The 22,379-nt window shown below is 37.4% G+C and overlaps 1 protein-coding gene across 1 annotated transcript in view; it reads right to left on the bottom strand.

Annotated features, from left to right (window-relative positions):
- The window catches only part of PRTG (protogenin), a 197,557-nt gene that overhangs the window by 104,161 nt on the left and 71,017 nt on the right, over nt 1–22,379 (bottom strand). The window contains exons 3-8 of the mRNA XM_006894535.1: nt 8,453–8,597; nt 7,461–7,594; nt 5,686–5,823; nt 5,049–5,207; nt 4,291–4,450; nt 1,615–1,862 (exon numbers count right to left, since the gene is read on the bottom strand). Of these exons, the coding sequence (XP_006894597.1) occupies nt 1,615–1,862; nt 4,291–4,450; nt 5,049–5,207; nt 5,686–5,823; nt 7,461–7,594; nt 8,453–8,597 (984 nt within the window). The remainder of the gene's footprint in view (nt 1–1,614; nt 1,863–4,290; nt 4,451–5,048; nt 5,208–5,685; nt 5,824–7,460; nt 7,595–8,452; nt 8,598–22,379) is intronic.

Here is a 22,379-nt window from a genome sequence, read left to right as displayed (position 1 = left end):
ACCAAGCTAGAAGTTGTCCAGCAAAAGATCTCATTCTGCCCCTAGAGATTCTATTAAATTTGACTGACACAAGTTGTTCTTTTATTTACACTGAAAGCCAAAGAACTGGGAGGCACAGAATGTGCTGCAAAATGCTTCATCCCACAATGAGCTTTTCTTTTTTTTTTTTAAGAGGAGGAAAAATTCTCAGCAATTCTTAATGAAATATGCATGGCAAGGTCTACAGGAGGATTTGTCTTTGTAGGATTTAATTCCTACAGAGTGAACCTGTAAAGTGGGACAAGAGCACTGGCAGCCAGGGTACTTTGCTAACAATTCACAGTAAATGCATGTCAACTTAATCAAAACTCTCTAAGGACAGAGCCCCTTCTCACAACTGGATTTATAAACAAAACAGAAGGCAAATTCCACTATTAAGTTTTCCCACATTTCTGAATTAACTTGATAGCATTTTAATTAGACAAGATTACAGGCATTTCACAACAGACCGGTTAATGGCTCGTTAATTAGGAACTGCATAGTACGATTTCTGACCTACCAAACAAGGTCCTTGAGTTCGAATTAAAAAGGCTTGCTCTATCCCTGAATAGACCACGGAGCCTCATGTGGAGGCTCTAATGAAACAACCATAATAGCGAACAAGAGTGGTCTCCAAAACCAGCATTCCTTTTACCGTCTTAAATCACTAAACAGGGAATTAACATACTCTACCAGGCTCAGTTATCAGACTTTCATTCTTATTGCTACCATGACCCCTGATTTAAATTCAAAATTCTCTCTTTCAAAGGACTACTTCAAAGTATAAAAAACAAGCAACAACAACAAACCACCTGTTTCGACAGCCAATTTTATTTTATCACCATTCTTTGGATATTCATTTTAAATATATACTGCATCTAGCTAGGCTGTTTGTATGTAGATAAGCTTCATAAATCTCTACAATAGCACTTCTGAAAAACAAAGAGAAAGCTCTAAGAGTTATATGTAGCTTTTAGTTTTCCTCAAAGGGAAATATGATGATAAAATGGACTGTAAAAATGGGATCCATTAACTTGGAATAAAAAATTTTCAACATTTTATTTGTGCTTTTATTATCAATAGAAAGTATCTAGTTATTTCAATTTTCAGGGGGTTCTATGTGATTTCCCCAAACAATCAAACTATGCAAAACCAAATAAATGGGAAATTTGATGATGTTTACTTTCCTACTTAAATATATTTTGGTAACTTTAGTTTACTGTATTATTTTACTAAACAGTTAAACCATTGTTCCTAGGTAATCACATACTTAAATTGCTATATTGTAAGTCTCACTTAACCTCAGTTATATCTTAGTTATAATTTATCTCTTAAGTATATTTTGATTCTGTAATTTTTAGCAGCAAAGATATGTTCACTTATTTTTAAAATCGTAAAAATCGCAAACTATAACTTCATATACAAAAAATACAATGATGCAAAATTAAAAACTAAATGCATGCGTGATAGATAATAATATTAAAAGAATGCCACAGAATTTCAAAAGTATTTTATTGATTATATGAGACACTATGTGAACTGAAGGCAAACACTTGATAGCAAGTAGTATTTAAAAACAGCTCTGAAATTGCTTACCTTCTGCTTTCATGTAGTGCACAGAATATGCAATGACTTTGTCTGAGTTATAAAGTGGCCTCTCCCAAGCTAAAAGGATGGCTGAACTTGACATGGTTTCAGCATGCACATTGTAGGGAGCACTGGGTCTGTCTTCTGACATGACTACAGTCAGTCTAGCTCTGGACAAAACAGATCCTTGGCTATTCTCAGCCATGCACTGATAAATAGCATCATCTTCAGGAATAATCTGGTTAATTACCAATTTACTGAGGAAAAAAGAAAATTGTCTCTATGAACCAGTCTAATAATAACACAATAAATAAAGTATAGCCTTTTCAAAAAACACTCATTTATATTTTTTTTCAATTGTAGTTTCAAGTTAATTTACAAAGCAAACTGGTTTTCTACTAGCATATATTGTGAGCTTTTTAATATTTATTAACTTTTGGTCCCCTCTACTTTATTAATCCTCCAAGATTAATTCTGTGAACAAACTTTTCCTTTTAGAACATTAATTATAATGTGATCTCACTCTGCCTATGTTCTCCCTGTCCTTTTCATCTTCATTAATCCTACTGCCTTACCTCTTCCTGTCTACAGGGCTTTTACCCTTGCGCACATGCTACTATTTGAGCTTACATGATTAGTTAGTCTAAGGAGAGAGTGCCTCCCTGGTGCTGTTCACTCTATAGATCTATGTGTTGTCTGGCTGAAGGATGAGTCGGAGTGTTTTGCTCTACATTCAAAGGATGACTAAAGTGAAGGGAACTCTAGTGTCTCAGAGTAAAAGAACTGTGTTATCACGCAATGGTATGGGTTCAAATCCACCAGCTGCTGCATGGGAGAAGGATGGTGATCAACTCTCATGTATTTACTGCCTCTGAAACACCACTGGAGGGTCAGCTATGGGTCAGTCTGAATCTACAGTACTCACTAAGAAGGGTAATAGCTTCAGGAGTTCTACCAATCTCTATTGTACTAGCAGGTCTGGCCTTTACTGAGAAGCAACAATATTAACCTAAACGCTAAGGTGCACCTGATGCAAGCCATAGTCTTTTCAAATGCTTGCTATGCATCAGAGAGGCGGACAATGACAAAGGATGATAGAAGAAGAATATACGTCTTTGAATTGTGCTAGAGAAGAGTTGTGGTGCTGGAAAAGGGTCCATACCATGGACTGTCAAGAAAACAAACAAGTCTGTTTCAGAAAGGGAGAAACCAAGTTTCACCTTGGAGGCTAGAACTTTGAAGATCCGATTCACATACTATGGGCACATGGCCAGGAGAAGGTCATTATGTTTGGAAGGGTGGAGAGACAACACAAGAGAGGAAGACCCCAAATGAGATGGACTGATACAGTAACTGGGGCAATGGGGGCTGGTGTGTCAGTATCAGGGAGACTGGCTCAGGATAGGTCAGGCTTCAGAATTGTACGTAGGGTTGCTATGAGTCCCAGGCAACTCAACAGCACATAACAACAACATTCCCCCCACCTCTTTATTTGTGTGCCATCGAACTGGATCCAACTGGCACAGGTGGAGATTGCCCCTCCTTCTCCAGCGGAACATCAGGTGGATTTGAACCCTGCACCTTCAGGATGGCAGCACAGCTTCTTGCCACTAGGCCATCAGAGTTTCCTAACCAATGTTAAATAACCTTTTAAATAACAAGAATTACTGAGAACTTTGCAATTAGTCCCAAATGAAAAGTACTCTATATTAATAATTTTAAATTATACACTTTTTCTGACTCCATGTAAGAATCAGAATTTGTAGTCCAAATCCTGTGTGTTATAGAAGGCATATTAATTAATCTCTTTTTAAAAATTTGAATTTTTATTAAGAAAGTATATTGCTTTCTGTTGTTGTTGATTGCCTTCGAGTCAAGCATGACTCATAGCGACCCTATGAACAAAAGAACTGAAGCCCCTCTACAATTATCGACATTTATTAAAGTTCACAGTTTCTGGAGGCATGTTGTTTAGGATGGAGAGTAGCAGCTAATTTTAAGTATTATAATTTTTACATAAAGGTCAACAAAAATTATTCATTTTGTCCATTATAGATGTTAAGAAGATTCCTAATTATGTGAACAAAAATGAGTTCTTAAAAATCACTGTTTGAGTTAAGAGTTCTAAGAGTTCTTGGGGAATCAACTATTCTAATCTCCTCATTTCATGGAAGTAACTGAGACCACAAATGGTTAAATGCCTGTTTGTGGCAAGTTAGTGACTTAGCTGGTACTAAGTTAGATTTCTTAATTAAGACTAGAACTGAGGTTGAGGAACTTGTCCAATATTTACTTCATTATCACTACTACTTCTTCTGTGATCTATTTGAAACATACAAAAGGATCCATTGTAAGCTGCTGTTAGAAATTTTAAGTCAATCTTAGTTTAAACTATCAACTGAGATGTTTTATATTACCATAACCAGTTCATATAAAAATGACAAAAGCCATTTTGCTGTTATTTAGGTGCTGCCATGACTGCTCTGACTCATAGTGGCCCAAGGTACCACAGAACAGCCCTCCCTGCCCCCACCCACCCACCCCAGTCCCCCGCCCTCCCCACAGTGGTTATGTCCAGTGTTGCAGCCACTGCATCAATCTATCTTGCTGAGGATTTCGTCTCTTTGTTGATCTTCTATCAAATAATTATCTTTTATGTAAAAGTAGTAAAGTGACATACCATACCTGTTATACATTTTAATTCTACCATTTGAATGTATTTTCCTTCCATTTTTCAACCATGACATTTTGGGTGAGGGGATTCCTTCTGCTTGACACACAAACCGAGCAGTACCAGCTCGAGGCCTTGTCAAACTTTCTGGCCATTCAACAAATGAAGGAGGGGCTAGTTTTTAAAGAAAAAGAAAAATATTCTGACTTCCCAACAGAAATGATGGTATACAGTTAAGCAACAATACAACAAATGACATGGCATGTCCCACACCTGAAGACCTCTGGTACTTCTGATTGTCTTGCTTACCCTGTGTTTATCTACTCATATATCTTTCCCCTGCCTTGCTCAGTTTAATGTTCATTCCCACTACACCTCCTGTTGAGACCATCTATACAAACATACTAAGACAAGAGAATAAAAAATCTGCAATATTGCTTAACTAAATCCACCATACGGTAACTTGTGAAAGTATACATCTATGTAAACAAAAGATTAAAAGTTTAGATTGGTGAACAGGTATATAGGTTTGCATGAATGTGGTACATAAAAATGAAACATAAACAGGAAGGAACATTTTGGCATTCAGACAGTTAGGGTAGTGACTTTAGGGAAATTCTGCAGTTAACACTGAACTTTAATTTTTGCCTAATATTTGTTGCTAGATTATACTACTTCATAATTAAAGAAATGTGAAAGTAAGTTCTTAATGAGTTAAAAGTGAATGTTAAAATATAAGATTCTCCTGATTGTTGAAATGAAGAAAACATACCTAATACAGTTAAAGTTGCCATGGCAATTGTGAAGTTGCGTGTGCCAGGAGTAGTTGCCCGACAGACATACACTCCAGCGTGTTGCAGCCTGACATCAGATATCATGAGATTACCATTTCCAAGCACACGCGTATTGAAGACATCAATGGACTTGTGATCTAGTTCAAGGAAAATATTTCTGTTAAAACGATGTGATAACCCAGGATCTAAAAGTGTACGATAGGGCTACTATTCAAGCAGTATAATCATGAAAAGGTACGTAATACACCTTGTTATAAACCTTTTTCTATACACAGATGCCAAGAAGTGATAGGTTACTCATCTGCTAAGCTCTGCACTTTGCATTTAAAATAAACATTTATCACGTTTCATGAGAATTAACAAAAAGACTTTTTTTTTTTTATGTTGCCGCACACTTTTAAAATTGACGACCGTGCTTAGAAACACATTTGCGGCAATGTTTTTGTTTGTTTGTTTTTATTATTATTTTTTTAATAATTTAAATGAGCATTTAAAGAGATTTTGGATTTCCATTCATTCATTGCCCCTCCCATCGCCCCAAGTACATTCCACTATGCAACCTTAATTGTGGAGGAAAAGATCTTTTAAAACTCTCTTATGTCTGAGAAGACTTACCAAGCCGGCTCCAAGAAATGATTGGTTTGGGATTTCCTGTGGCCATGCATTCCAAAACAACAGTCTGATGAAGAGAGGTGGTTATGTTCTGTGGACCCGCTACAATGGTGGGAGTGTGGAAGGGCTTGGACTCCTCAGCTTTACGGTACAGAGAAGGGGCAGAAAGAAAAAGATAAATAAAATTATAAATAAAGTCTAATTAATGAAAGAAGTTCAGATAACTATTTTTGTTACCATTCACATTTGATTAAGATTCAAATATTCATTTAATACTTTCACTAATCTTGTTATTGAAAGGAGGGGCATCCACTTCCTAATAACTTGCTTCTGGAAACTCTGAACTTTGATAAAAGTCAATAGTTGAAGAGGCGCTTCATGCCTTTTGTTCATGGGGTCACTATAAGTCATGCTCAACTCGAAGGTAATCAACAACAACAATCTTGTTAAGATTTCATGTGACAAGGAGGGAGAAAGGAAGAAGAATGAGTATTTTTATCCTCATATCAGGTACTACTGTCTAAAATGAAAATATATCATTACAGATATCTCACACTTTTGTTTTCCTTTTTTAACTTAAAATATATTTCAGGAAACAAAAACTCCTGTGGAAAATAAGCATCTGTATAAAGTTCAATAATATCTTTCAGTTTTTCTTCCATTATGTTACAGTTAATTTAAATTTGTTTTAAAATAAAAGTTAGCCTCTACCTGTGATTCATTTTAGTAAAAGCATGTATTTATTCCTCTATATTAATTCATCTATCTAGTTTTCAATTTACTTATTTATATATGGTAAAATATATAAAATTATGTTAAGTGTTAACAATGATAATTTCTGAATGTAGGGGTTGAGGATAATGTTATAAAGCTTCTATACTGTTTAAATTCTTTATAGCAAGTACATACTGTTTTTAGCTATGATTTTCTCCCCCTTAAAACAACAAAAAAATAACAGACAATAAATGTATTTCATTGACAGTGGACAATTCTAATGGAACTCGAAGACAATTTCTCACTTCCTATTTTTTGTTTCTGAAAATAAAACTCAAATATTTATAAAACAATGTTCAACCATTCTTGAAAGATAGTGACCTAATAATACAAAACAAGTTAATTGTAAAAAAAAATCTTACTTGATAAAGATAAGTATTTTCCAAATAACGTAAAACTAGAATAATGTAAATGAATTTAAAATAAGGTGCACTTGATACATGCCATGGTCTTTGCAACTACTTGCTATGCATCAGAGAGCTGGAAAATGACTAAGGCTTATAGAAGATTTGATGCCTTTGAGTTGTGGTGCTGGAGAAGGGTCTTGAACATATCATGGACCGCCAAGAAAACAAACAGGTCTTTCTTGGAGAGAGTGAAACCAAGTTTCACCTTACAGGCTAGGATTTTAAAGTGCCATCTCACATACTCTGGACATGTGGCCAGGAGGTACCAGTCCTTGGAGAAGGACATCATGCTTGGAAGGGTAGAGGGACAGCGCAGGAGAAGAAAACCCCAGATGTGATGAATTGATATAATAATTGGGGCAATGGGCGTAGGTATGTCAGAATCAGTGAGACTGGCTCAGGGTAGGCCTCAGAGGTGTTATACACAGGGTCTCTATGAGTTGGAGGCGACTCAACAGCACACAACAACAACAACAACAACAACAACAACAACAACAACAACAACTTTATGGTATACTACTACAGCTAGAGGAGAGAAAAAAATATATATGGTTGGGTCAAGAGAGACACAGAGATTGAAAAGCTTTAGTGTGGTACCTGGAATCACTGTTAGGGAAGCCTCCATACTTTTACGTCTGTGGGTAACAGTAGCAGCAACACAACGGTAATTCCCAGTATCCTTCTGGCCAACATCATATATCTGTAATACTCCTGTTGGCAGGGTAGTTATCCTAGTAGAAGAAATATAATTAAACTCTTGGTAGTAAACTTTACTTTATATGCTATAAAATTAATTAATACATTCAACTTTAAATATGCAATACTTTTAAAATCTTTTACAGTATTGGACTGATCCACTATTTTCCTTTAAATAGCTACAGCTCTCTAAAACAAATAATTCAGTATTATGTGGTTTGTAATAGTCTATCAATTTGTTTTACCGAGTCTCATTTAACATCTTAGTTTAGATTTAGTTAACTGGTAACTCAGAGCTTTTAATGGGAAAGTATTTTCTTGAATACCTTCTACTATATCAGTGCTCTATCATTTCCGTGATCTTTGCCTATTTGGGAATACTGCTATTCTCTAAGTCAGGAGGAAAACATTTTAAAGTTTCTACTAAGTTCCTAATCACCACCTTCAAAGCAAAAGGAATGAACATGGGTGTAAATGATTGTGTATATGTGAGTGATGGCATGTGTGTGAGAGATGGAGGCAGGTTTTAGAAATGAAAGACAGAGACAAGAGTGGACCTTAAATCAGTACTGCTATTTCAACTACTGAAGGTGCAATTTTGTTTCTTAAATCCTTGTTACTCAGTTGGTCTTATGGTTAGAAAAGATAGCTCAGTAAAGGAACAAAACAGTAGGACAGGATTCTGATCCAGACACAGAACATCTGGACTCATGCGTGCTTCTTGTGCCAGAGACTAATGGTGTCTTTTTTTGTGTAAGTCTAACATGTTTTAGGAAACTGTTATTACTACCCTAAAATAAAATGAACTTTAGAATGTTCTTCCTTCATAGTGTATCAAGTTGTGGTCTTTGTTACTACCTGTACCACCCTCCAGAGACAAAAATTATATTTACCTGTCCATAGCTACAGGTAGAGCTGTTCGATTTAATTCCCATGTTATGACTGCAGGAGGGTTTGAGGAAATTTTGCATGCAAATCTAGCAATTCCACCTTCATGGACCTCAGTGGAAACTGGCTGAACTTCAAATGAAGAAATAGCTGGAAGGTAAAGTTTAAGAAATTTTTAACAAATAGACAATTTGGAAATAACGTTATTTATTAGATACTATTTATCAGGCTTGAACTTCTGCCAAGACATAAAATAAATTCCAACCTCACTACCATTTATTCCTGCTGCTCATGGGATGATTCCTACTCACAGCTATCCTGCAGGACAGAACCGCCCCAAAGTTTCCACAGCTGCAAAGGTTTACAGAAGCAGACTGCCAACGACTTTCTCCCAAAGAGCTGCCTGTGGGTTCTAACTGCCAAACTTTCAGGCAGCAGATGAGCATTAGACTACTGAGTCATGCAACAACTTAAATCACAAAAATAATTTATGGAAAAATGTTGGAGGAAACAACTAAAAAAGATCTCTACTTCAAGGAACCTGTTCTTTCTCAGAATGAAATTCTCTAGTTTCTCATAAAACCATATCTGGGAAGAAATAATATATACAAAACCAAACAATAATAGTCTATAAATACATGCTAAACATCAGTCAGTATCTTTCAGAAGGGGGAGGATAACCAATAAAGATGGGTTAGTCAGGTAAAGTTCATACATGGGCTAGTTTTCAACTGCCTTTTGAAGACAGTTTACGAGGTCTATACGGTTTCCCATCTAAGGGAGAATCGTAGGCCATCTGCGATGAAAAACAAGTTAAAGGCCAGCACAGAGGCAAGAAATGCACAAAAGCTGTGAGGAAATATCAATATTGCAAAATAATTCAGATTACAGGTTTATGGGAAAGCAGCTGGAAAGTAGTGGACCATGACACAATTTGTACCATGACACAAAGGGTCACTGAGGATTTTTTCTGCAAAGGCCTATCATGATGAATTATTGCTGTTAGACGCCACTGAGCCAACTACAACCCACAGTGATCCTATGAGCAATAGAGCTGAACCTTGCCCGTATCATGCACCATCCACATGCTCTCTGATATGCTTAAATTCACTGTTATAATCACTGTGCCAACTCATCTTGTTGGGGGTCTGCCTCTCTTCTCTGACCCTCTACCTTTTTCGGCATGATGTCTGTTTCCAACAACATGCCCAAAGTATTTGAGACAAAGTTTCACCACCTTTGCCTCTTTGGAGCACCCTGCTTCATTTCCTCCAAGACAGACATGCCTGTTCTTTTGGGTCCATGGGATATTCAGTACTCTTCTCCTATGCCACAACTCAAGTTATTAATAATTTTTCTGTCATCATTATTCATTGTTTAACTTTCAGATGCACAAAAAGGAACTGAAAAGACTTGACTCATCTACCTTCACCTTTAAATTGTTATCTTTGCTTTGGAGAGGTCCTTGACATCAGACTTTTTCAATGTGCCATTCTTTTATTTCCTGACCGCTCCTACCATGGGTGTTGATTATGGATCCAAGACAAAGAAAATCATCGACAATTTCAATCCTTTCTCCACCTATCTTAATTTGGATGCTCAGCTTTAGTACAATATTTGACAGACAAGTATTCTACCAAAAAGAGCAGGAAAATGACACTTCTCCATTACAAAAGTAGTAATAGATTCGGTGTTAGTCCACCCCCCCTTTGGTGCATGTGTCTTGGTACTATCCCTCTGCCCCTCACCTCACCCCACAAGCACTCTTCTCCCTCAACTAACCCCTAGTATGATTGCTCAGGCCTCTTATGCAAAGGCATTTGACTTTGTGGATTGCAACATTGAGAAGAATGGGAATCTCAGAACAATTGATCTCAGAACTTAAGACTAGGAAGCTGTTTTCCGAACAGAGCAAAGGAACACTGCATGGTGCAAAATCAAGAAAGGAGTGCATCAGGGATAGAGATCATGCTGGAGGCTGAACTTTATGACAAGGAATGTAGCATCAGGATTAAAGGAAGACTTATCTTGCTTGCTGAAACTGAAGAGGACATGAGGCATTTGCTGCAGAAGGTCACGTACTGCAGTCTTCAATATAGATTGTATCTCAATATCAAGATAACAATTGGTCTCACAACCAGACCAAGTGACAACATGATAATACATAAGTAAGAGATTGAGACTATTAACAATTTCATCTTGCATGGATCCACAATCAACACTGTTGACGTCGTTGTTGTTGTTGTTGTGTGCCAAGTTGAGTATGACACATAGTAACCCTATGAACAAAAGATCTGAACCTAGTCCTGTCCTGCGCAATCTTAACACAAAAGCCTGGCACACAAAAGCCCATTGCAGCAATTACCCTGTCAATTCACCTGATTGAGGGTCATCCTTTCCTTCACCAACTCTCCAACTTTCCCAACATCATGTCCTTCTCCAAGGAATAGTACCTCCTAGCAACATGCCCAAAGTATGTTAGGTGAAGCCTCATTATTCTTGCCTCCAAAGAGCACTCCAGCTGCACCCTCTCCAAAACATATCTATTTGCTTTCTTGGCCTTCCATGGAATGTTCAGTGTTCTTCTCCAACACCATAGCTCATAGGCATCAATTCTTTTTTTGTCATCCTTGTTCATTGTCCAGGTTTCGGGTGCATAGCTAGTAACTGAAAAGATATTGGCCTGAATCAAATGCACTTTAGTTCTCAAACTGATATCACTACTCCTCGATTGGGAAATTGACAATTTGGAAAAGTCCCTAATTGCAAATTTTCCCATTGCAATGCATCTCCTGATTTCCTGACTGCAGGTATGAAAGGTGTTAATTGTGGATCCAAGCAAGATGAAGCTGGTGACAGTTTTAACCTCCATCCATCATGACTGACACTGCCTACTGGTCCAGTGGTAAGAATCTTTGTTTTCTTGATACTGAGAAGCAATCCATATTGAAGGATGCATTTCTTGATCTTCTACAACAAGAGCTTCAAATCCTCCTCACTTTCATCAAGGTTGTGCCATCTGCATAACACAGGTTACTGATAAATCTCCCTCCAATTCTGATCTTGACATTAGCAGTCAGGAAATTAAAAGATGAGCTTCACTGGGAAAGTCTGCTGTCAGGGACCTCTCCAGAATGCTGAAGAGGAACAATGTTAGCATGGAGACTAAGGTACACTTGATCCAAGTCATGGTCTTCTCAATTACTTGCTATGTATCAGAGAGTTGAAAAATGATTAAGGATGACAGAAGAATACATGCCTTTGAACTGTAGTGCTGGAGAAGAGTACCGACCATATGGTGGCCTGACAAGAAAACAAGCAGGAATGTCCTGGACGGAGCAAAACCAGGTTTCTACCTGCAGGCAAAGATTCTGAAGCTCTATTTCATACACTTTGTGCATGTTTCCAGGAGGGACTAGATCTTGGAGAAGGATATCACGATTGAAAGGGTGGAGGGTCAGCACAGGAGACGACTGTGGATGAAATGGACAAAGTGACTAGGGTTAAGAAGATCAAGTGTGTTGGGAGACAGTGAGATTGGCTCAGTATAGAACTATGGTTTATAGGGTCATTATGAGTCACAGATGATATGAGGAAACATATCAACAACAACAACAACTCAATTTATCGCAATATTCTCTTTAAGTCCAGCAATGAGGATTTATGTTTTCTTGATGTTGAGATGTAATTCATATTGAATGCCTAGTTTTTTACCTCCTGAAATAAGTGTTCCAAGTTCTCTTTACATTCAGCAAGCAAGGCTGCACTAGAAGACAGGTCAAAACAAAGGGAAGAAATGCTGAAGCAAAAGGGCTGAGCAGATTTCAAAGGACAGCATGAGAAGACAAAGTATTAAATGAAATGAAGAACACACTGGGTACTTGTCAAGCTGAACTGACTGAAAATTAAATTCCCACTTCGAGATGTAATACTGAGGGATTCTATGGACAAGATCTTGAATTATGGAAATCTTGAAGATGGAAAGAATATACACAGTCACTATCAACAAAGAATTGAAATAGTTTCAGGAATTAATATATGATCAAGAACCAATGGTAATGCAAGCTACATTGAAGACACTGGGAAAAGACAAGGTTCCAGGAGCTGACTTACCAATTGACGTATTTCAACAGACACAACCCTGGATGTGCTCACCAGGAAATTTGGAAGATCACTAACTCACCAATTAACTGCAAAAGATTCATATTTGTTCCCGTTCCATAAAATGGTTTTTTCCAAACATTACTCTTCATGATCACCTATCAGGAGTTTTTGTATAGGATAGATTGAAGAAAGAACCTTGGCCCAAGTTAAAAAAAAAATCCACCAAAAGGCTGTTTTAACAGGAAATACATAACTAAGTAAGAATGGAGAGATTCTAGAGGTATTTGAAATAAAACAAAGACTGGACACAGACGTATGTTTTCCTGTGTTTGGAATAAAATGATTTATGTAGTGAATTAAGGAGAGAAAAGAGAAATGGTTTGTCTAATACATAAAAAGTAAGGGGAAAGGAAAGGGTTCTTTTTAGACTTTTTTTTAGGTTCTTTTATGTATTTCCAAGCAGAGATAAATCTCAAAATGCTGTTATATTCACTGGAGATAATTCTTCTTTGCTATCCTAGCCAGACCTCCAGGAAACAGTCTTCAGTGTTCATGTTATTTACTTTGATGGAATCCAGATAGATTGGTTTTCTTCCTCTCTACTAAATCTTCTAAAACATAAAGAACTTCACTTGTGGTCTTACACTACTCACCTCAAACTTCTGAGTAAAAAGTGCATATACTTTTATATCTTTATCAATAAAGGGATGATTTTGAAGAAAAATACAAGGAATAAGATCTATGTGAAGTTATGTTTTATTGGCCTGAGAAAGGGTTAAAGGTTAGGAAGAATAAAGATTCCACCTTGGATTTAATTCCATTAAGGTACAGGACAAAGTCAGTGAATTATGTGAACATATTCTTAGGAAAATCTATTTACAAAAATGGTAGAATGAGGTAATTATGTATGTAACAAAACTTCCTCCATTCTCAAGAAGAACTGTTCTCTTATATACAATACTAAAAACATAAGCAACAAAAATTGTATAAAATGTAGAGTTCAGTGAAATAAAAGACTGTGCATCAAAGGATATTGTAAAGAAAATAAAATAGCTTACATATTGAAAGTAAGTATTTGTATATCATATATCTGATAAGAGTTTACTACCTAGTAATAATCCACCAGCTGCTCCACAGGAGAAGGATGGGCAATCATCCTTTTCAGCCCATCAGTTATGAGCTGGTGGTCCCACTCAATGGCACACGACGACGACAATATCCAAACTATATAAAGAACTCTTACGACTTAGCATAAAGACTAACAACCCAATCAAAAAATAAGTTAAGGACTTTGAAAGGCCTTTTTTTAAAAAATACATGCAAATTTATAATAAGCACATGAAAAAATTTAATGCAGGAAATGTAAATGAAAAAAGACAGTGAATGAATACTTTCATACATAACATTATGGCTATGCTAACACACACACAGGAGGAAAGAGAAAAAATTAACAAGTATTGGCAAAGATATGGCAAAATGAGAGCATTTTACAATTCCCAGTGAAAAGTAAAATAATCCTGCTGCTACAAAAGATAGTTTGGCAGTTCTTCAAAGAGATTAAACATTTAATTGCGATATGATTCAGCAATTCCACTTTTAAGGTATATATTAAAAAAATTTAAAAGCAGGAATTTAAACAGACACTTTTACGCTTATGTTTATAGCAACATAATTCACAATATCCACAAGGGGAAAATTACCAAAATAACCACACAAAAAAGTGGATGAACAAAACATAGAATATCATTAACATAGTATTCATAAAGTAACACAGTGGAATACTATCCAACCACAAAAAGATACATGCTAGGACATGGATGTGCTTCATTTATACGGAGTAAAATAAGCCAGATCCAAAAGGCTATATATACATGGTACAATCCCACTTACACATGAAATGTCTAGAATTGGCAAGTGCTTAATAAATACAGAAGGTATCAGTAGTGACAGTCTACATTAATAAAGGTTCTCGGAGTCCTCGATTATTTCTAAAAGTGACACTAAAATGTTTAATAACTGCTATTGAAGAACATTAAACAAAATTCAATAGTTTTTAAAATAGTGGTTATAATCACTTTATAGAGTGTTCATTTATTTATAAAAACTTACATCTTCCAATCAGCCATGTGGCCCACCCACTGATGCTCACCTTCTAAAGAATCAGGAAATAGATGGCTGTACTCATCTCTAGAATAATCTTATTTATCTTAACATTAATTAAGCATATCTTTCTATAACTGACTAAATTACATTGATGCCATTAATTTTTCAGGAGTGTTGCTGTTATGTGCCATTGAGTCGCTTGTGACTCATAGCAACCCTATGTACAACCTAAACCCTGCTCTATCCTGTGTCAATCACACTGCCTCCGACACACCCATCCCAATTACCTGTCACTGAAATCAATCCACCTCATAGATGGCCTTCCTCTCCTGCACTGTCCCTCTCCAAGGACTAGTCCCTTCTTACAACATATCCAAAATGTGTCAGACAAAGCTTCAGAATCCTTGCTTCCAAGGAGCAGCCCGATTTAACCCTCTCCAGGTTGAATCTATTTTTTTTTCTTGTCAGTCCCTGGTACCCTCAATACTCTTCTCCAACACCGAAGCTCAAAGGCATCAATTCTCCTTCTATCCTCCCTAGTCATTGTCCAACTCTCTGATGCATAACAAATGATTGCAAATACCATGGCCTGTATCAGATGCACCTTAGTCTTCAGAGTGACACCACTGCTCTTCAGTGCTTTTGAGGGGTCCCTAACAGCAGACTTTCCCATCACAATACGTCTTTTAATTTCCTGGCTACTGATGCCAAGAGTGTTGACTGTGGAGCCAAGCAAACTAAAGCTGTGAGCAATCTCAATCTCTTCACCATCCATCCTGATGCTGCCAGTGGTGAGTATCTTTGTCTTCTTGACATTGAGCCTTAATCCATATTGAAGGCTGCAGTCCTTGACCCTTTGCAGCAAACGCTTCAGGTCCTCCTCAGTTTCAGCAAGCAGGGCTGTGTCATCTGCCTAACACAGATTGTTGATAGATTTTCCACCAATCCTGATGCCACACCTCTCCTCATAGATCTCAGCCTCTAAGAGAATCTGTTCTGCGTACAAGTTGAAAAGGTATGGAGACAGCACACATCCCTGGCGTATGCCCTTCCCAATTCTGAACCATGCAGTGTTTCCTTGCTCTGTTCTGATGACTGCCTCTTGGTCCAAGTATAGGTTTCGCATTAGCACGATCAGGTGTTCTGGGATTCCCATTCTTCTAAGAATCAGCCTAAATTTCCTTAAGTTTAATGCTGCTTTATGAAGTATTAGGGAGCTCTACTGGCCTTCAATATGGATCATATCTCAATATCAAGAAGACAAAAATCCTCAGCACTGAGCCAACAGGCAGTATCATGATAAATAGATTGAAACTGTCAATGATTTCACCTTACTTGAATCTACACCACCAGTGGTTAAAGCAGTCAAGAAATCGAAAGACATATTGCTTGGGGGAAGCTGTCAAGGACCTTTCTAAAGTATTAAGGAGCAATAATGTCAGTTTAAAGACTAAGGTACAAAAAAAACAAAACAAAAAAAAATAAAAAAAAAAAAGACTAAGGTACATCTGCTTCAGGCTATGGTATTTTTCATCATTTCCTATGTATCTGAGAGCTGGAGAATGAAGAAAGATGACAGAAGAATTGATGTCTTTGAGTTTTGGTGTTGGAGAACAGTACTGACTATCCCATGGACTGCTAAAAGAGCAAAGGTATTTGTTGGAAAAGTGGAACCAGAGTGCTCCTAAGAGGTAAGGATGGCAAAGAATCATTTCACATACTTGGGGTATGTTATTAGGAGAGGATAGTTCTTGGAAAGGAACATCACGCTTGGATATTTGGAGGGTCAGTGAGTCTCTCAATCAATGGAGTAACACCGTGACCGCAGCAATGGTCTTAAGTAGTGAGAGTTGACGAAGATGTCACAGGATAGTACAGGGTTCAGATCTATTGTTCACAGGGTTGCTATGAGTTGTACTCAACTTGATGGCACTATGAATGACAGCCTTATGAGTTCAGTACTACATTATGATCCTTAAGACACTGAATGACAAAATAATGATAATTTAAAAAATGTCTATTCAACTCAACAGAAATTTCTGGACAGACTTTTAGGTCTTTATACACAGTGTGCCAGGCACAGATACCATGGTCTGAGATGATAAACAACTGTATTTTATTTGTTGTAATTTTAAATGATACCCAATATTTTAGTGGTATTTAAATAAGTTTCTTTTTAGTGGCATTTTAAAGAGATAAAAATCTACCCCTTTGGATAAATAATGTATACTGCATTGAAACAGATGAGGAAGAGAACTGTTTAGGAGGAATATATGATTAGGTATTATTGTCATGACAAGAGTCCAGAATGAAAGCTGCATAGTGGAGTGGACTAGGGGAGGGGTATTGTAGAACAATGATTGATTTTTTTTTTTACTTTTCAAAGAGAAAAGCAAACGGGGGTGGGGGGGGAATGGTGGGCAGGGAGGAAAGTGCAACTATGAATGAATGGAAATCCAAAGTCTCTGTAAACTTTCATTAAAATAAAATCTATCCTCCAATCTGAAGGATTTTTATTAAGATTAAATAAACCAATGTTATTTTTCCTCTTCTACCATTTGTATAATTGTGCTGCTTTTTACTCTGAATCTCATATAATTAACCACACAATATGATTAATTAGAACACTTTTTCTCTGAACCCTCCCTTTTTTTCCTCAAATGAATGTGTCTCCAACACACCTAAAATTCTTAATTATTGCCATTGAGCTGGAACCAACTCATAGCTGATCTTTCAGGGGGCTTTCAGAGACAATAAACCACCTGGGAGGAGATTGCCCATTTTTCTCCTGAGGAACACCTGGTGGATTCAAACCTCATGCATTTGGGTTGGCAGTTCAGCTTCTTACCACTAGGTTACCAGAGCTCCCAAAATCCTCCGTTACAGTAACTGAAATGTAACTTTGCACTTCAGGTCAAATGGATGGACCAAGTCTTAAAATTTTTCTAAAAGATAAATGGTTGCAGGCTCTCATTTATTAAAGGTGTTTCTTGAGCCTATGCTGGTTTTCAGCAAAAAATGACAATTTAAAAAGAAAATCTCTTAAACAGCATTGTTTTTGTTGTTGTTATGTGTGGTCAAGTTGCTTGCGACTCATAGTGACCCTATGTACAACAGCCCTAAACCTTGCTCTATCTCTTGCCAACCTTACTGTCTCTGACACACCTAATCCCAAGCATTACATCCCTTCTCCAAGGTCTGTTCCCATCTTGCAACATATCCAAAGTATGTCAGAAGGAGCTTCAGAATCCTTGCCTCCAATGAGCAGCCTAGCTTCACCCTCTCCAGGACAAACTTGGTATATTCAATACTCTTCTCCAGCACCACAGCTCAAAGGCATCAATTCTCCCTAGTCATTGTCCAGCTCTCAGATGCATAGCAAGTAATGGCAAAGACCATGGCCCATATCAGGCACGCCTTAGTCTCCAGACTGACATCGTTGCTCCTTAGTACCTTGGAGAGGTCTCTAACAGTAGACTTTCCCAATGCAATTTGTCTTTTCATTTCCTGGCTGCTGGTATCAAGAGTGTTGACTGTAGAGCTAAGCAAATGGAAACTGTCAACAATCTCAATCTCTTCACCATCTATTATGATGCTGCCAATTGGCCCAGTGGTGAGAATCTTTGTTTTCTTGATGTTGAGTTTCAATCCATATTGTAGGCTGCAATCCTTGAGTTTCTGCAGCAAGCGCTTCAGGTCCTCCTCAGTTTCAGTAAGCTGGGTTGTGCCATCTGCATAACACAGATTGTTGATGAGTCTACCTCCAATCCTGATGCCACACTTCTCCTTATAGAGCCCAGCCTCCCAGATAATCTGTTCTGCATAGAGATTGAAAAGATATGGAGATAGGACACATCCCTTTTTTTTTATTAAATTTTATTCGTTTTAATGAACATTTACAGAGATTTGGGGTTTTCATTCATTCATTGTTGCACTGTTTTCTCCACCCTCCTCCCCAGTTCATTCTTCTTCCCCCCCCATGTCTGTTTTAATTATCCAATTGCCACAGTGCTTGTCAAAGCCAGTTCTGATTAAACTCCTTTGTCAGTGTGTCCCTTGCCATTCCCTATCACTCTTCCCTGAGAGAGACTTCACCCTGATTCATAAGGAAAAGGGGATGGCGTATTCTCTTAGCTACTTCCTGCTGAAAAGGGGCGCTGTGGGTTTCAGGGTGAAGGTCTTCTCTCACTACTCTATAGGGCCCCTTTAGCAGTAGGAAAACACATAGACTATTATGGAGATTGATTTTGGAATTTAGATGCATTGTTATCAAATTGTGCTTAGCCGTACATGTTCATATCCTTGAAGATGTATCATGGAAGTGTTGCAGCCTAGAAGATACAAATTTAACTAACAAGTTAAAAGTACATGAGTCAAAAATTAAAAAGCAATAATATTCCGAGTAGAGGTTCTAATAGTGGCACAAATCAAGTTACAGAGGTAAGGTGGTTCCATTGCCATCCTTACACTAACTTAATTCTTTTTTTTTAATTTAAATTTGTTATTAATTTCAGTGAAAATTTACAGAGGCTTTGGATTTCCATTCATTCATTGTTGTAGGTTTGTCCCCTCCCAAGGCTCCCCCCCACCAGACATTACCCTCTTGGAAAAGTAAAAGAAAAGATTCTTTCATTATTTTACAAACCCTCCCCCAGGTCCACTCCACCATGTAGCCATCGCTCTAGACTCCTGTCATGACCGAAATACCTAATCACATATCTCTTTTAAACAGTTTTCTCCCTTCTCTGTTTCAGAGCAGCATATATTATTGGACCCATCTTACTCAGTCTCTCCCCAACCCCAAGGACAGTCCCATTCTACAACAGTGGCACCATGCACACTCTTCTCAATTTTGAACCATGCAGTGTTTAACTGCATTAATATTTAAAATTTCTAGCTTTTGGTCCTTTTTGAAAATTCAACCACTGGAAAGAATTATCCCAGAAAAGACCAAGTCAGTTACCGCTGGCACTCTCCTAAGTATCTCTGAAATCCCTGAATTAAAAAGAGACAAATACTCAAGAGCAGTGAAAATAAAGCCCCTCTTTCTATTTGAGTACCCACTCTATTCCCTCTCCTCTTCTCTGGCAACCTGTCATATCTGTCTTCTCTCTCCCTCTTTTGCATATTCAAACTCTTCTCTTCCTGCTCCTCTTCCTTGGCACAAACAGCTGTTCAGACCTCCCCCAGCCTCTCCTTTTTCCACTTTGGGCCTCAGGCCAGCCTTATCATACTTTTATTTCATTAATATGCCTTCATTTCTCCCTCCTTGAGGATTCTGTCCATTTCACTCTCAATAATCTTTTTAGTGAGTTTCCCTACTTTCAGGTTTTTACCTATTCCAATTGTTGCTACTGAGTCCCCCAAGTAGGGTATTTCCCCCCTAAATAATACAAGCTACATAGATTTTGAAAGTCACACCACTCTCCTGTGCCTTAGCTTCTTGTGCATGCTCTCAGTGTTCTTTGCAAAAATGTATCTCCACGTTTATGGGAGGACTGGAATTCTCATACACTGTTGATGGGAGAGTAAAATGATACAACCCCGCTGGAAAAAAAGTGGGACACAGACATTTCATATTGTTAGACTAAAAATAAAAATGGAGGTTGAAGCTCAATTCAGAAATCCCTGTCAGGACATTTTCCAAAACCAAAACTCAGAAAATCCTATGTCAGGACATCCGAAACTAGAACTCAGAAAATCTTATGTCAGGACATTCTTCAGAAACAGAACTCAGAAATTCCCATATTAAGACCTTTTCCAAAATGAGAAACTCTATGCATCAATGAGCTACTGCAACGTCAACTCATCTTGTAACCCCCTAAAACACCCTTGCTAAAACCCCATATAAGCCCCCTAAACCCAACCATCAGTGCTACTCCCCGTGCTGAGTGGCCCAGCAAGCAATAAACTTTGAGAAATGTTTCTACCTTGGCAATAAACTTTGAGAAATGTTTCTTCCTTGGTGTGATTCTTGGCTTCAATCCACAACTTTTCACATATGACCCAGCTATTCCACTGCTAAGAACCTCAAGGAAATTAGAACTGAGATACAGAGATTTGTACACCAAAGTTCACAGTAGCATTATTCACAATCACAAGAACATGGAAACATCTCAAACATCCAACCACAATCAAATGGATTGAGAAGCTGTGGTACATTCACATGATGGAATACTATGCAACCTTCAGGAGCAATGATTTAAGAAACTATTACATAACTTGAGAGAGACTGGAGAGCATTATGCTCAGTGAATGAACTTTGTCTCATAAGGACAAATACTGCATAAGACCATTACTGTAAAAACAGAAGGATAACTAGTAAAATGTGTAAGGAAATCCAAGGGGAAAAGGGTGGGAGCAAAGGTGTGAGGGTGGGCAGGGGGGATATCATATGGTCACATAAATTGATGGGTGGAGGGAAGGGGTAAAGGAAATGAGGAAGATCTGGCAGGGACCTGAAAAAAGGGGCAATGATGGGCATAATTAACAGGGATTAGGTTTATAAAACACAATGTATGGGAACGACTGTATGAAACACAATGAAAATTAAGGAAAAGTGTGAAATACAGTGTATACGAATTTTGTATGAAAATCAATATAACATAAAAATGTATCACCAGCCTAGACTAGTCCCAGAGTTTCAAATGCCAACTACCTACTGAACATGCTCAACTTATACTTACAAAGGCAATTCAAATTCACCAAGTCCAGAGGAAAGCCTTTTCTCCTTCAAGCGTATATTACTACATCTCTTGGGTTGTCATCCCTTATCCAGCTACTCATTTTAGACACTACAACTTCTTCTACATGCTTCATTCACCCATCTAGTCTGTTGATAATACCAAAATAATCCATTCTCCTCTTTTCCAGAACCAACTTCTCTCACCTGGACGATAACAACCTCTCTTTCCCCTCTAAACACATCCTTTTGAAATCCACCAGGTCTTAATAGGGCTGAACTTAACAACTTTCATATGCTAACCTTTAATTTAGCAAGTTTTATCAGCTAAAACCACAAAGGAATAGTTTCAGAAAAGATGTGATCCCAAGTTTAAATCTTGTTAATAAGCATTAAGTTTTAGTAATCTCTTTCTAAATCTTAAGATAATTACTATAAAAAAAATTAACACAATGAAACTGGGAAAGGCCAGGCAGGACTCACAGGATTGCCATGTTTTTTCTTGACCTCACAAGTTTTCCACCTTCAACACTTTTCTATCTATGTTAGTGGAAAATATTTCAGTTTTCCTTCTTTCACTGTCAAAGTGTACATTAAGTTCCAGCTTTTGAAGCTAGATTACTATATATCCTTGCTACGGCAAAAAGAGCAAAGATCCTTCATCATGCTTATTATACATTTCTAACTCTTTCTGATTATGTATAGTTTCATCAGCAAAAGAGTACAATCTCATTTAGAAAAGAGAATAAAATAATCTCTTCTAGATACACCCAGCCAACAAATATCTATTCAACATTCATTATCGAATATACTCTAGGTACCAAATATCCAATGATGAATAAAACTAATGATGGTCTACCTTCTGGGCACCTTCGTTTAATACTAGGGGGGAAAAAATTAAAGAAATTCCTATAAAACTGTATTTCAAACTGTTTGAAAAACACAATGACCTTTCACAATAGCTAATCACAAGATTAAATACTTGGGAATAAATTTAACCAGAAGTACAAAGGACCTTTTCCAAGAAAATTACAAAACATTAC

The sequence above is a fragment of the Elephantulus edwardii genome, unplaced genomic scaffold, assembly GCF_000299155.1.
Source record: "Elephantulus edwardii isolate Elephantulus edwardi_28Jun2011 unplaced genomic scaffold, EleEdw1.0 scaffold00145, whole genome shotgun sequence".
Classification (NCBI taxonomy): Eukaryota; Metazoa; Chordata; class Mammalia; order Macroscelidea; family Macroscelididae; genus Elephantulus; species Elephantulus edwardii.
This window is presented reverse-complemented; position numbering and strand designations above follow the sequence as displayed.